This window comes from Cheilinus undulatus, linkage group 10 (assembly GCF_018320785.1).
Source record: "Cheilinus undulatus linkage group 10, ASM1832078v1, whole genome shotgun sequence".
Classification (NCBI taxonomy): domain Eukaryota; kingdom Metazoa; phylum Chordata; class Actinopteri; order Labriformes; family Labridae; genus Cheilinus; species Cheilinus undulatus.
Window position 1 is genome coordinate 10408860 of NC_054874.1, and position 16585 is coordinate 10425444.

The 16585-nt window shown below is 38.9% G+C and overlaps 1 protein-coding gene across 2 annotated transcripts in view; it reads right to left on the minus strand.

The window, feature by feature from the left end:
- ccdc88b (coiled-coil domain containing 88B) overlaps nt 1-16585 on the minus strand; it is a 93746-nt gene that overhangs the window by 47437 nt on the left and 29724 nt on the right. For both annotated transcript variants that reach the window (XM_041797830.1, XM_041797829.1), the window contains exons 9-16: nt 13483-13564; nt 11852-12010; nt 8822-8968; nt 8429-8597; nt 8088-8203; nt 7617-7685; nt 4879-5550; nt 4504-4683 (exon numbers count right to left, since the gene is read on the minus strand). In XM_041797830.1, the coding sequence (XP_041653764.1) occupies nt 4504-4683; nt 4879-5550; nt 7617-7685; nt 8088-8203; nt 8429-8597; nt 8822-8968; nt 11852-12010; nt 13483-13564 (1594 nt within the window). The remainder of the gene's footprint in view (nt 1-4503; nt 4684-4878; nt 5551-7616; nt 7686-8087; nt 8204-8428; nt 8598-8821; nt 8969-11851; nt 12011-13482; nt 13565-16585) is intronic.

Sequence of the window (16585 nt, forward strand, 5' to 3'; positions counted from 1 at the left end):
TTAATAATTATCTTAAAAAAATGGACTAATAAAGGCCTCTGAATAAAGCACTCTGAACCGATTTTTTCTTTTTGTATTTCTGATTCTTGCAGTGAATAGTCAATCACAATAAAGGACACGGACTTCAAACATAAGAAATAAAAGTCAGTCCTTGAAAATTTCAGCCTCTTGTAGAAGCAGCTATTGAGCAGTTTCTTTCTGAACTTTCACAGCTGTGAAGATAATATTGTGATCCTTTACATAAAAAAATCACTTCGAGGTAAAATATCACAGAATAAAAATGATTATATCCAGAGAAAGTCTCACATTTGAAAAAAAAAAAACCTCAAGCAAAGTTCACAAGTACCACTGGCAACTGCACCTAGTATTATCCTATTACATAAAGTCTAATAAGCATTAGAAGAATTTCCAAGAATTCAAATCTTTCTACATCAAACTACCAAATCACAACATTGCATCCTAATACAGAGCAGTTAAGAAAAACCTCAGCATACAAGGAGCAGAGAATGAGCAAGAGCATGTGGATGAGTAGTTATTTCTTATTTAGGTTTTATTTACCCCTACAGCTGAAAGAACTAGAGTGCACTTTATGTTTCATTTAACACATTTTTATAATCTCCATAAATTTGCCCTTGCTTTTCATTCTGCTGGTCAGAAAACAAAGTCTGCCTCAAACATGTCTGGAAAACTACTCCACTTTATAAAGTAAATCATTGAGCAGTAAAGTAAAACCATTTTTATTGTGTGCTGACTTTGCTAAGGTGCATCAGGAGTTGTTTTATTCATAGACTGAAAGGAAAGCACACTACTTTCTTTGCCTCTCTACGTGTAAAAGAGTGGATTGATATTCAAATGTTTATAAATTTCAAAAATAGTCCAGTCTTTTCCAAATGAAATATTTGGCTTTACACAGTTAAATGTGCTTTAATGATCACCTGACAGACAAAGAGAACTGCTCTCTCAAAGAGTTTAAACAGGAGTGTCAAACTCAATCACAGCAGGGGCCAGTTCTGGTTTAGGTCTAACCTGAGAGCCTAACAGGGTCGAATTTTAACCATAAACTATCAACCTCATTTTCACCATTAATTATTTATTGGACTTATTAGTTCAAAAGATCAAAATAATGTTTTTAAAAGACAATTATGAGATAGTCAAAATCAAGAGTTTTAAATGCCAAAATATGAGATGAAATTAAAAATCATGAAATTAAAAAGTCAGAATTTGAGATAATATTTGAAATCAAGAGTTTAAAAGCTCAAAATAATAGATAAAAGTAGAAATCATGAGTTTAAAAGGTCAAAATATAAGATAAAACTTTAAATTATGAGTCTAATAGGACCAAATATGGGATTAAAAGTCAAAACCAGGAGTTTTACAGGTTAAAGTTTATAGGTCCAAACATCCCTAAAAACGCTATATTGCTAAAAGTAGCAAAAGCTCACCTGCCTTGACTCGGGTTTAATATGACGCTGGTCCACTCTTTGCAGCTATAACAGCTTCAACTCTTCTGGGAAGGCTTTCCACAAAGTCTAGGAGTGTGTTTGTGGGAATTTTGACCATTCTTCCAGAAGCGCATTTGTGAGGTCACACACAGATGTTGGACGAGAAGGCCTGGCTCTCAGTCTCCGCTCTAATTCATCCCAAAGGTGTTCTATCAGGTTGAGGTCAGGACTCTGTGCAGGCCAGTCTAGTTCATCCACACCAAATTCTCTCATCCATGTCTTTATGGACCTTGCTTTGTGCACTGGTGCACAGTCATGTTGGAACAGGAAGGGGCCATCCCCAAACTGTTCCCACAAAGTTGGGAGCATGGAGTTGTCCAAAATCTCTTGGTATGCTGAAGCATTCAGAGTTCCTTTCACTGGAACTAAAGGGCCGAGCCCAGCTCCAGAAAAACATCCTCACACCTTAATCCCCCCTCCACCAAACTTTACACTTGGAACAATGCAGTCAGACAGGTACCGTTCTCCTGGCAACTGCCAAACCCAGACTCGCCCATCAGATTGCCAGATGGAGAAGTGCGATTCGCCACTCCAGAGAACGTGTCTCCACTGCTCTAGAGTCCAGTGGCGGCGTGCTTTACACCACTGCATCCAACGCCTTGCATTGCACTTGCTGATGTATGGCTTGGATGCAGCTGCTCGGCCATTCCATGAAGTTCTCTACGCACTGTTCTTGAGTTAATCTGAAGGCCACATGAAGTTTGGAGGTCTGTAGCGATTGACTCTGCAGAAAGTTGGCGACCTCTGTGCACTATGCACCTCAACATCTGCTGACCCCACCCTGTCATTTTATGTGGCCTACCACTTCGTGGCTGAGTTGCTGTCATTCCCAATCGCTTCCACTTTGTTATAATACCACTGACAGTTGACTGTGGAATATTTAGGAGCGAGGAAATTTCACCGCTGGACTTGTTGCACAGGTGGCATCCTATCACAGTACCACGCTGGAATTCACTGAGCTCCTGAGAGCGACTCAGTCTTTTATAAATGTTTGTATAAACAATCTGCATGCCTAGGTGCTTGATTTTATACACCTGTGGCCATGGGAGTGATTGGAACACCTGATTCCAATTATTCTGATATGTGAGAGAATACTTTTGGCAATACAGTGTATCTAAAATTGTGAATCTTAAGGGTTAAATTTTAAACTATGAGTCTAATATGACAAAATATGGGATTAAAAGTCAGATTTAGGAGTTTTAAAGATCAAAATATGACTTAATATTTAAAATTGTGAATCTCAAAGGTCAAACTATGAGATATGAGTCAATAAGTTTTAAAGGTCAAAATATAAGATACATTTTTAAATAATGAGTCTAAATTGTCAAAACATGAAAAAAAAATTATGAGCTTTATAGGTCAAAACATGAGATACGAGTCAGAATCATGAGTTATTAAAGTCGGGAGCTTAAATTGTCAAAATGTGAGATAAAATGTGAAATTATGACTTTCAAAGGTCATAACATGACTTAATATTTAAAACTGTTGATCTTAAAGGTCAAAATATGGAAAAAAAGTAAAATTCTAAGTAAATGTAAATTGCAAAAAAGAAAATAGAAGGAATATAAACACAAATTAATTTCTATTCCCAAATTCCTGATTTTTTATCTAATTATTTTTACTCTTTACTTTTTCCGATATTTACGACTTAACAGGGATATTTTATAACATCGAGCTTAAGGTTACATTTTTTCTGGAGGGAATCTTCGGACCTCATTCCAGTGGGCCAGTTAAAACAAAAATATGATATGATCCTGCAGGCCAGGTTTGTACCCCAGGCCTTGAGTTTGACACCCCTGAGTTAACAGAAGATCTAACTGTTGTTGGTTTATCATCCTCTATGCCTTAACAGTGAAACACTGGGTTTATGTTAAAGATATATGCATGAATGTCTGGGAAGTACATGAAGCAGAACAACATCAACGATAAAGAATCTGAGCTCCACTTCAGAAGAGGAGGTAATGCAGCTGAGAATTGTAATATCAGATGGATTATGTACCAGCCTCTCTGAATGGGAGGTATTCATGAATCCTTTTATGGTATTTCTTTAACGCTGACTTTGCACTCTTTGCTCTTTTCCTTAGCTTGCAGTTTCTCTGATGTCTTCCATTTTACTGCAAATCACACATTCAACCAGAAATTTGCATCATCTTTCAGAAAATCTTACAGATGTCTCCATCCTGATGATGCGTTTGAAAAAGGTGATTTTAATCTAATCCTAATTTAACCCCCCCCCCCCCCCGCCTCTGGAACTCCCTCCCACTGGCCATCCGTAACATCAACACATGGACTATTTTTCAATCTCACGTCAAACCCCACCTGTTCAAACAAGCATACTCAATCTGACTGTCACTCCGTAGATCTCCCCTCTTTTTAACTGTTACATCCTATTAACTTGTTTTTTCACTGTTTGTTTTTATCTGTTTTGTATGGTGTCCTTGGGTGTTTTGAAAGGCGCCTATAAATAAAACGGATTATTATTATTATTATTATTATTATTATTATTATTATTATTAATCCAAACCTCCCTCTGAATGCTCCTGTGGATTTGGACCTGAATCTAGTCAATTTGTAAAAACAGCAGGTAGCAACAGACTTAATACTGCGTTAATGAAAACATGTTGAGCAGCCTGTTTTATCTGTTTCACTTCATGCATTCAAATTTAAATCCTGCAGAACAATTTCTCTGTGTAGTAATAAAATAAGATTTTAGATATGAATGCAAGACAAGAGACATTTATTTGGCAAGAAGAGCCTCTATCTAATGTAGTCTATTTAATGTAACCAAGTTTTATTTAAAGAGATTACAGAATAATAAGATGAACTATTTAGAATTAAATGAATTTTGTCACTGGGGATTTGTACAACATCATAAAAGCTCCCTTTCATTTAAAATCCCTCATCTTTTTCCCCTGAAGTAAAATGACATCTGCTGTCATCATGACAGTGTTTGGTGTCACAGTGAGTGTGCGTGTGTATTGGTGCGTGTGTACTCTCCAACCTTGCGCTGGGCGGTGCGCAGGGTGTCCACAGTGCTGCGTAGCATGTCCCTGTCTCTCTCCAGTGTGGCCCGCTCTCCCTCCAGGGTGGCGATGACTGTGGTCTGCATCCTGTGAAGCTCTGCTTGGCTCCGCAGGCGGCACAGCTCCTCCTCCATAACCAGCCCCTCTGACTGAAGTGCCTGAGGCAAAAAGGTCAAATATTCAGCCATCTATCTAATTATATAGACCCCTTTAAGTTTAGTCCACACGTACATCAGTCGTCATTGTAATATTTACTTGATTAGTATTTATTTAATATTTGTCATAACTTTAAAAATGCTAATGTTATCCATTCATCCATCCATGTACCCATCTATTCATCCATCCATCCTTACCTCTATCTGTTTGCGGGCCTCTACCAGACTCTCTGCAGCTTTCTTCAGATGATGCAGCTCTGCCTCCAGCACCACCAGCCTCTGCTCGGCTTCCCAGGTTTTTCTGCTCTGCTCCCCGAGCTTGGAGCGCAGGTCTAGGGCCACAGTTGCTTGCCTTTCAGCCTCCTCTTGGGCCTCCTGGAAGCGGTTTGTTAGAAGCTCTACATCAGCACTAGACAAGGAACAAGCAGTCTGGTGTGCAGCTGAGGCCTCTGTATTTTCTGTTTCACTTTCAGGATGCTGTTGAATCTCTGAGCTTGATGTTACTGAAGCCTGTTCTTTGTTTAACTCTCTTTCTTTCTCCTGCTTCTCTCTGTCTTTCTGCCCTCCTTCTGCCTCTCCTCTTCTTTTTGTCGCCTCCTTCTCATTGCACAGCTCTCCTATTTTCCCTTGAACATGGAGAACCTCTTCCCCAACTCCTGCTTCCCTATGACCCCCAATTATTTCTCCTCTTCTCTCCCTCTCCTCCATCACCTTTATCCTTCCTACACCCTCTCCCCGATAGTATTCGTAGCCCTGGACTCCTCTCTCCACCTCCTCCTCCTGTCTGTTGTCCTCAAGGTGTTGCAGTTTGGTCACCAGCAGATCCAGGCGCTGCTTCAAAGTGGCGTTTTCATTCTTCAGGTTCTGACACTGAAAAGTAGAACGAGGAAATGGAAGAGCAATATCAGTGCTTCTTAGAAACTGCATTTTTGCTTCCTTTCTTCCTTTCTTCGGGTTGTTCTATATATCGAACAAGACTAAGCTTAAAAGCACTGAGAAAACGAGGACTGAAACCACCTTTTGGTATTACTCATCCAGGTTCAATACATGGAAGTGGAATGAAAGAAATGAGAAAAACAGAAAAATGGAAAAATGTTGGTGTGAAAGTCAGAGATCAATTTAAAATGTGTTTTTCTGGGTATAAAAATTGATACATGGAGGCACCCCTTGACATGCATAGCCTCAGAAAACCCTTAACAATCCAGTATGACTAACACCAAAAAGCAGCAGCCATCAGAAATGCAACCTGAAATAAACTTGTGTTATTTGGTAGGTAAAAATCATATTTAGCATTTTAAAAGTATAATATGGTAGAATTTCCACACTGAAATGTCTACATTTATTAACAAATGACTACTCCCATGTTGTGTACTTTTTGAGGAGGTACTAATAACACCTCAGATATTTCTTACTTTTTTTTTAAAGCCAAAGAAATTCTTAATTTAATGACGGCCACCATGACAGAGCCACCATGACAGGCACAAAATGTTTAACAGTGTCGTGGAATGCTGGATATTATGGCAAAGAATGCCACATGTTCATGTTTTCTGCTTATGTCTGATGGACCGCAATCATTTTTGCTGACTTATCATATAAGTCTAAATATGTGCTGCCTTGCTCTGCCCACCTCCAGTGTACTTGGTATCTTAAATGTGGATGAATTTCCAATAATGAGAGAGGAAAGCTGTTAAAAGTGGCCTTCCTGGTTAATGTTGCAAGCAATCCTGCAGATGCTTTGCACATATTTTACAGCATGAACCCCAACTATTTAAAGGTTTTTCCCCTCATTAGTTAAAATCCTGTCTTTGAGCTCTGCAGGCAGTTCCTTTGACCTCATGGTTTCTTTTTAGCTCAACATGCATTATCAGTTGTAAAGCCATAGAGAGGAATGTGCCTTTCTAAATAATGTCCAATCAAGAGAAATGGGATGTCATGATGGGGTACTGAATTTAGATTAATGAGAAAAAAAATGTTTTTATTTATTGCAGCATCATGCTGTTACATAAAAAATTGAAAAGGTGAAAGGGGTCTGAATATTTTTCTGAATGCACTGTATGTCACAGACACAGCAGCAGATCAACCAGTAGAAATTCTTCAGATAATTCAGTTGCAGCTGACGGTTTTATCCTGTAGAGGGCATTTGCTATTCACATGTTTTAAGGTGAGATATTTTACCCTTTTAAGACAAGTTTATATCGGTCTCAGAAGTCCCCAAAACATGCCTGTGAAGTTTGTTGCTGAAAAAACACTCCAGTATTGGACTTTTGCATGTCTAAAAACCCCTCTGTTTAAGCCCTTCTCAGAATGAGCCGTTTTTGTGTCTGTGGTAATTAGCTGCCTGAATCCGCCCCTGACCACGCCCCTCTCAGGAAATGGATGCGGCACTCATGCTATTACAGACACTTTTTTCCAAAGTTTAGACTGGGATTCAAACCATCAACCTCCCAGACCTGAGTCAGCAGGGTAACCCACTGAGCTATCCAGCATCTCAGCTGGTAGCTGAGAGGATCAGCAGAGGAGGGTGGAACTTTCCTCCACGTAGGGGAGGGCCAACCAAACCTGGGGGCGGGTGCTTAGGCCCCTGGTCACTAGATGTAAAATCTGAGAACGACTTGTTTCAGCACACAATTTCTGAAAGGTGGAGAAAGAGAGGGGAAGAGGGAATGGATTTTTCTGGTATTTGAGGGGATTGTGGACAGGCCAGGGACACATATTTGTGTTAGATAAGCCTGAAAAAGTGATTTTTGCATAATATGCCCTCTTTAAACAAAAAACACAAAATGGAGAATTAAAATACTTTGTGCCATAACAAACCCTTGCTTGATGAACAGCGCTACTGGATCCCCCTATGCACAGGTCTTCATCCAAAAGTGGTCTGAGTTTTAGTCACTGTTTAATTCAGGCATTAAGGAGGTTTTATTTCCCCCTAAGCTCACCTCTCTGAGTGTGTTCTGATGTTCCATCTCCAGGCAAGCCAGCTCATCCTTTGCATCTGGGGAATCAGCCTGCAGTGAGAGGAGATAGATGTTTAGCTCCTCCAACTGTTGCTTCTTGCTTTTCCTGTTTTATTAGCATCTACATGCTGTAAGCCCAGATAGTAAGACTCCATGTCTGACAGAAGGGTTGCCTGGTTGACTCTAAACAATGGAAGATTATTATTATGAATCAAACTGAAATATTTATTTCTACCAAAACATGCAAAACCTGTCAAATAAAACACATATTGAAACCGTTTGTCTGACGTGCAGCCCAACACAATCGTCTCACTCTTACTGATCCCTGATACACTTTCATTAGCACAAGTCTGTTCCTAATCCTGATTTACTGCTTTGACCTTTGTCCAGAGAGAGCTGAACTGCTTCAGATTATTTTTCAGGGTCAAAATGATCAAACCCTTGAACTCTAACCTCCTGCTGCGCCTGCAGCTCCTCAAGTCTTCTCCTGAGCTCTGCATTCTCCTGCTCTGCTCCAAGCAGCCTCAGCGTCGAAGCCTCACCCACCTCCACACTCAGCGGCTTCAGATCTGATGCACAGGGAAATAAAACATGAAACAAGAATATAAGAAAAAGGAAGAGAGAAATATAGGCATGAAAAAGAAATGAAGAAAAAGAGAAGTGGATATATGAGGAGATTCTCTCGGTTATTGTTGATTGATAACCTGTGGGCCTATATTACCACAACGTATTTTCTCTTATCAGTTAATTAAAATGTCTTAAATGACAAGGTGCAAAGAGGAAGGTGTTCTGACCAATCAGCTCGCACAACTCCTCGTCAGATTCCAGTTCTGACTGGAGGAAAGGCTGGTGCACAGGGGCAGGAACACTGTTACTGCTGCTGCTGCCAAGCCTCAGGTCCGCCTCGAGGCTCATATTCATCTCCAGCAGCTCATCAACCCGCTGCCTTTCGGTGTCACGCTCCTAAACACAAGCACACAGGAACACATATTTCAAGGGGCAGAATGCACAAGGATATTTGCCATTAGATGCTCCTCTCCAGCACAGATGCAAAAATGCAAACTCATACCCTTTCTTATTGACAAACCTCATTGAGCAGACATATGTTCCAATTATGTTTAGGTAAAAAAAAAAGCACATATTTGGATGAAATAAAACAAGCGTTGGATGAAATAAATTGAACCCACTGCTTCCACGTCTATGATTCTCTGACGCAGAGAAAGATTGTCCCTCTCAAGCTCTCGTAGCGAGGAGCAACGCGCCCTTGCATCTGACAGCTGCTCCTCCAGAAGAGCTTTGGTCTCTTGAAGCACAGTACACACCTGCTGTTGCTCCTGCAGAGGGGCAGAGACACAAGCCACATGAGGTCAAGACTTAAAAAGGTGGGAATCAGCCAGTCAGGTGTTGATCTTTTGTTTCTTTTATGGTTGAAAGATAAACCAGGGTTAGTAAAGATGGAACTGTTTACAAAGCAGCATGGGCATGATATCAGACTTCACCTTAGCCCAGGTGAGATGCTTATGACTTTGTCTCTGGTTCAGGAGTGGCTCAAAACTAGGAACAGGACACTTGTAGTCCATCTCCTGGACTCATCTGTGTGTGGGGATCTTGATCCACTGACTCCAGCCTTAGTCCACTCCTTCTGAAGCTCCCCCACGTTCTTGCTTTGTTTGACAGTCCTTTGAAGGCTGAGCTGACTTCTGTTTTTGTGCACCGTTTCTTGCCACACTTTTCCCTTCTAGTCCAGATCTTCTGTGGCTTACCGTCAATATTCTTAGCCTTGCACCCCCCCCCAAGATCTTTGGTCCAGGTTGGAAAACAGTGCTCTTGAGAGTGAAAATAAGCCTATCCCGTAATATCTTAAGCTTTTCTAGTGTAAACTGAATCTTTTAGATGTTGTATTAGTTTTTAAATAATTCAGAAGATATCCTGCTTTAATCACAACCCGCCAACCATCATTAGCCATCTTGCAGCTGCTTTGCATTCTGGTCTGTGAAGCTGCTTTACACGGGAGTACCTGTTTCCTTCTCTCTTCAGAAAAAGACCTCAAACACAGACAAAACATTATAATTATAGCAAAAGAGCAAAATTAACAATAAAATAAGCTAAGAAAGAGAAGACAAAATATTTTCAATGGAGACTGCTTCTTCACCATCATTCAGAGGGCTTTTATTGTCCCTTTACTTTGATTCTATCACTGAGTACAGGAAATATTGCAGCTTACACAACAAAGTCAGACAAGGCAAGGCTAATAAAGAATCCCGTGATCAGGCTGAATGAACGCAAACCAACAATTTATCTAAAACAGGGGTGCCAAACTGAATAACAGCAGGAGCCAGATTCTGAATTTAGGTCTTACCTAAGAGCATAGCAGGGTCAACATTTTACCACAAACTGTCAACATCATTTCTACTTGTAATAAATTATGGGGGGAAAAAAATTGGCACTGAGGATAAATCATTTTGAATAAAAAACCTAAAAAAATCCAAGATAAAAAAAATCCCACCTATTAGTTCAAAGGGTAAAAACAGAGAATTAAAATTCATGTTTTTAAAAGGCAAATATATGAGAAAGAAAGTTGGAATCATGGGTTTGAAAGGTCAAAATATGGGATTAAAACCAGAATAATGACATAAAAAAGCAAAATATGGGTTAAACTTTAGAATTGTGACTCTATAAGGTAAAAAAAAATATGTGACTGAAAAAAACAAAGTTAGAAGTTAAAAAAGTCAAAATAGAAGAAAAATTTAAAAAATGGTTTAAAGTCAAAATATGCATCAAAATTTAGAATTGTAAATCTGAATGGTGAAAACATGGGATTTAATAAAATTAAAAAACAAAGTCAGGCATTAAAAAGTTCATAATGTCAGATAAAATTGAAAATAATTGGTAAAAAAAAAAAGGTAAAAATATGACTTAATATTTACAATTGTGAATCTTAAAGGTCAGAGTCTAAAATAAAAAGTCAAAATCATAAATTTGAATCATGCTTTTGGGATACAAAATTGAAAATATGAAATACAAATAAAATCTTTTGCTGCATATTAATCAATACATTTGAATTTTTTTTCTATTATTATTATTATTATTATTAATATTATTATTCTACATTTCTTTTTCCACATTCCTGAATTTTTATTAAATTATTTTTACTTTTTACTCTTTACTTTTTCTTATTTTCATGACTTAACAATGATGCTTTAAAGCATCAAGGTTAAGTTTGCATTTTTATACTGGAGAAAATCTGTAGAACTCAAGACAGAAACATGCTATGATCTGATCATATTTGGACCCTGGGCCTTGAGTTTGACACCCCTGATCTAAAATATCCCTTGAATTAAACGATAAACATTAAACCAGCCTTGTGTTTCTTGTCCCATTTAGCTTAAGTTCTGGATACGATGGTGATAAAGATAGGAATGGTGGCTAAAAGGTCAAGCTGTGTTCTGTGGTGGGCTAATCTTCAAACAGAGCACCTCTACATGTGAACACTCAAAAATCTGGCTTTGACAACCCTGTTGGAGTTCACGGCAAATTTGTCAAACTTATTTCAACCCTCAAACATGAGAAACACTCATCCTACCAGCTAATTTTGTCCGTCACAGAAATGCAGCAGGAAGGCGGAATAAATCCCAAAAAAACGACTGAGAAGGTGATAGTGAGGACACTGTGGGCTGTTTTACAAGGATATGAGCACATTTTCTGCCTGCGAATACTTATACTACCTCAGAATAAATCTCATTTAGGTGTAAAAGCTCCAATAAGTGAAGCCGTACTCCTGCTCTTTGTCAATGAAGCAGCTCGGGGCAGTAAATCCTGATGACATCACACAGTATAATCTCATTCTCTGAGCTTCAGAGTTGTTCATACTCACTCACCATTGAAATGCTTTGGGCTTTTAGAGCCGTTATATTGCTTTTCAGATTCAATGGTGCTGTACTTCTTTTTAAAGAAGAAAAGCAACTAAGAGAAAAAAAGGGGGGATTTCATTGATGTGACCTTCTCTGGTGATGACGATACGACACAATCCTTGTACAAGGTCGTGTGTTTGTTTATTTACATGCATATAGAGAAGTTTGTTTTTCTGCATGGGGAATTCTTTTATGCAAACTGACTGATAAAACAATCAATTTCAATTAAACTGCAGCTAAGCTTCTGGTATTCTTCAGTGCTAATGACTTAATCAGAAGTATGTGAAGAGGTTTGTGAGTTTGTACCTTCAGCTGAGTGCGTGTTAGCTCCAGGCTACGCAATCTGTGTTTACAGCTCTGAAGCTCGGTCTGGAGATTCTCAGCCCGCGCAGCTCGCTCACGGGTGCAGTCCAGCTCGTCACGGAGTGTACGCATGGCCCTCACCTCCCCCTGCAGAGATCGGTTCTGCAGAGATGCACACATGAAACACACACTCATGTAACAGTGGAGATGAGGTCAAAGAAGGTTGAGATCAGATGGAGGATGTGCAGTGAAGCAAATGTTGACAAAGTCTAATACAAGAAGGAAGGGTGTGAGTGTCTGACAGTGTGATGTGTGCTTTATATTTACATTGTGCTGTTGTATTTTCTATAAGGTCTTATTGTGAAGTCAACATTTGGATTAGGGTTTGATAAATGAACCCCACACATGTTGTACAGTGCCTATTAAAAGTATTCATACCCTTTTACTCTTCTTATCAATTGATCATGGTCAATATCACTGGTTAATCAGTATTCCTGGTTGCCATTACACCATAAAGACAAAGGAACACTCAGAGTAAAGGTTATTGAAAAGTAAAAGTCAGGGGATGGATACCAAGAATTTCCAAGGCCCTGAACATCCCTCAGAGTTTTAAATCAATCATCAAGAAATGGAAGGAATATGACACATGTGTGATCAGGCCGACCTCAAAAATGGAGTGACGGTGCAAGAAGGAGACTAGTGAGAGAGGCCACCAAGACACATATGAGTACTCTGAAGGAGATACAAGCTTCAGCAGCTGAGATGGGAGAAACTCTGCATACAACAGCTGCTGCCTAGGTTCTATACCTGTCAAAGCTTTATGGGAGAGCGGCGAAAAGAAAGCCACTGGACTAGAGTTCACTAAAAGGCATGTGGGAGACTCCATGGTCGTCTCTGATGTGACCAAAATAGTGCTTTTAGACACTATGTTTGATGGACAACCAGCACTGCACATCACCACAAACAAACCATCCCCACTACGAAGCATGGTGGGTGGCAGCATCACGCCATTGGGATGCTTCTTGGCAGCTGGCCCTGGAAAGGCTTGTAAAGGTGGAGGGTAAAATGAATGCAGCAAAATATAGGAAAATCCTGGAGGACGATCTTATTCAGTCCGCAAGAGAACTACAGCTTGGGAGAAGATTTATTTCCCAGCAAGACGATGAACTGAAGCATACAGAGAAAGCTACACGGAAATGGTTTAAAGACAACATGGTGAATGTTCTGGAGTGGCTAAGTTTGACTGTATCTGTCTGTTTGTTTCTATGGCAATGGAAAAACACAAGTAAATGAATACGGGAAGGCTTATTCAACCAGGAAGTATTTTGACCCGACATAACCCTTGATCACACCTTTTTTTAGACTGTCAACTTCGGCAATGTTCCTGTTGACAAAAACATGGCAGCGATGTGTTCAGTCTAGTATCTGCTAAATACATAGCCTTAGAGAAATCTCTTATTGGCTGTTAAGTGCCACCTGTGTTTTGTGCTTTTGGCTGTGCTGCAGTGTTTTCAGGCCTATTATACAGTCTTTTACAGCTTCTGCCAAACTAGTTAAGTGTTAAGTGTGACAGAGTGTTTCTGTGCTCTCAAAGCAGGGATGTCTACAGCTGTGGAAATTCAGGCTGTCTGTACCTCTTTCTGAAGTTTCTTCAGCTGCTCCTCCATGGTTTGAATCTCCTGTGTGTAATCCAATATCTGATCACCTTTATCTTCCCTGAAAACAAGACCAAGAGAAATTAAATCTCAACATTTTCAGCCAATACTTTACTCAGTGTCCAGCTCATTAGTAATGTTTCCCAGGGCTATATGAGTGGAGCAATAGTGCCAAAAGCCTTATCTTTGATCTTTTCCATCATTGGCTCTTATCTATGTTTGGTGGTTTTATGCAGATTTTGGGCAATATTTTGTTTTTGGTTTAAATTTGTACGTGCTTCTCTGTTTAGATGATGATTACTGTTTTGTTCCTGTTTTTTTTTATTATACATTCTGCAAACAGCAATCAGCATTGGAGTCAAAGACAAAATTTCCACAATACAATAAAGTATGCTGGTTTTGCACCACTTTGTGTAGTGTCTCCTATCCAATCTTATTCTATCGTGTATGCGTTGTACATCAGATCATGTGTTGTGTATTGTGTTGTACCGTAACATACCGTATTGGATTGTATCATATCATATCATATTATATTGCGTCATCCTGTACTATATCATATCATATCTTAGCATGTCGTTTAGTTCCATCCAATCCCATATTGTATCATATCATTGCATTTCATACCGTATCATATCATATCCTATGGTATCTTAAAGTATCATATGGTGCCGAATGGATTCATATAGTGTCTTCTTGTCTCATCTTGTCCTATCCCATCCCATATTGTACCATATTGTATCCTATCAGGTCATATTGTCATAAGTATTGTGAGGTATGGTGAAGTATTCTCTATATCCTCTCGTCTCGCCCGTCACACATCATATCTTTTCGTATCACATTAGATTCTGTCATACTGTATTATCCCATATAATATCACATCCTTTCATATCGTAAAGCAGTGTTACTCAACCCTGCTCAACTAAAGAGCAAAATTGTTGAAAAATACCTTTGCAAAAGCCATAACCTGAGTGGTGAAAAGTGGCAAAAATAGGTTAAAGGGCAAAAAGTGTTATAAAATGGGTGAAAAGGGGCAAAATAGGCATAAGAGGGCAAAAACTGGGTGAAAAGTGACAAAAAAGGGCAGAAAGTGGCCAAAACAGGTGAGAAATGACAAAAGAAATAGTTAGAGATGGCAAAAATGGTCAGATCGTGGCTAGAACTTGAAAAAAAAAAAATAAGTGAAAAGTGACTGAAATTGGCAGCAGCAAAAAGGTGGGAGAAATAGGCAAAAATGGGCAAAAAAAGGAGGATAAAGTGACAAAAAGCAGCTTAAATGGGCCAAAAGTGGCAAAAAAGGGACAACAGTGGCAAAAAGAAGTGGCAAAAATGGGCTTAAAGCAGCAAAAAATGGATTAATAGTGGCAAAAAAAGTAAAAAAAAAAAAAAAGGGGGGAGGGGCAAAAATTGCAAATAAGGGCAATGGAAATATAGACTACAGACAAAAAGTAAAGGTTGACAATTAAGTTTGACATTGAAGTGCACTATCAGTGTGGAGAAAAAACTGATTAATGTGACTTGCAACAAATAATTTCGGAAGTCAAAGTTCCCCTATTTTGAGGTTTTTCTGGGGAATTTTTTTTTTAAATTAAGACATTAAAGAGCCACAAATCATTAAAAGAGCCACATATGGCTCGAGAGCCCCACATTGAGTTTCACTGTCGTAAAGTATAACCCTGTATCTTATCCTATTTTGTCGTACTGTATAGCTTCATATCGCCTCTTCTTGTCCCGTTCCATCCCATATCACATTATATCATATCATATTCATCGCATATTGTATCACACTGATCATATGATATCGTACTAATCTTATCACATCGTCCCGTCGGGCACTGAATTGCATTTTCTTGTCCCGCATCATAACGTATAGTATCATCTTGCATCACCTTATATTGTTCCATGGCTGGCTGTGCTGTATCATATTACATTGAGTCATACTGTATTGCATAGTGTTGTATCATATAAAATCATGCTGGTGTATCCTGTCATGTGATTGATTAAGAGCATAGTATAGTGTTAAGTTATGAGGCAACTTGTCTTGTTTCATCTGGTATCGCCTGGTGTCTGGTGTTGTGTTGTCTCATATCATATCTTATTATACTGATTTTGTTTACGATTTACCCTGTCAAATCAAATAATATCATATTATATTGTTGATATCAGCATCCTTTTAATCCTTCTTTATTGGTCAAAAATGTGTAAAACCCACTGACAGATGAAAGACTGACTAAAGCACTAATTTCTGAAAAAAATAAATAAATAAAATATTGTAAATGGAGATATGAAGATGTCGATGACAACCTAGTGCAGCACATTGTATGGTATGGCAATGGTTCTCAACCTGGGGTTAGGACCCCCTGGGGGTCATGAGCGCTGACAGGGGGAATGGTTTCAAATTGTACATTTTACCCATTTTTAAGAACTATATGTATGAATTAGTTAAATGTAAAATTTAAAACATGGTAATTCAGTGAGATCTATGCTCTAATCAAAGTAAGGTTTAAAAAATCCTTAACATGTAAGTCTGAACATGACTGTTCTTGAATGTGCACTGCTGTGCTCAGCTATGCTTCAACCACCCCTAGGTACAGTGGGGTCCCCAGTCTCTGGCACCTTTGTTTTGGGGGTCATGGGCTGAAGTTTGAAAACCCCTGAGGTATGGTGTGGTATGGTGTGGCGTGGCATGGCATGGTATAGTAAAGATTTTGGTCGATTTATGTCACGTCTTGTTGTATCATGCCATACTGTATTAAGAGCTATATCTATAATAGCTGTTAAGAAATAAAATGAAATCTGATTTTGTTTGCTAGAAATAGAAACAGGCCGTTCATCTGGAAAATAGAACTGAGCAACAGTGACCTTTAGCTTTTTTTCTCTTTACATTTAGTTCATTGTGTAAACCAGGTAAGAGCAGAGAAGATCTTATTTGTCCCTCAGCAGTTACCGCGTAAAAACACACAGTTTTATGTATTTCAAAATCTGACATTATAATTTGTACATTTTTCATGTTGACCTTTCTCTCAGATTTTTCTCATGTTTCTCTGAGTTTTGGTCACGCACACAAACACACTCCCACTAATAC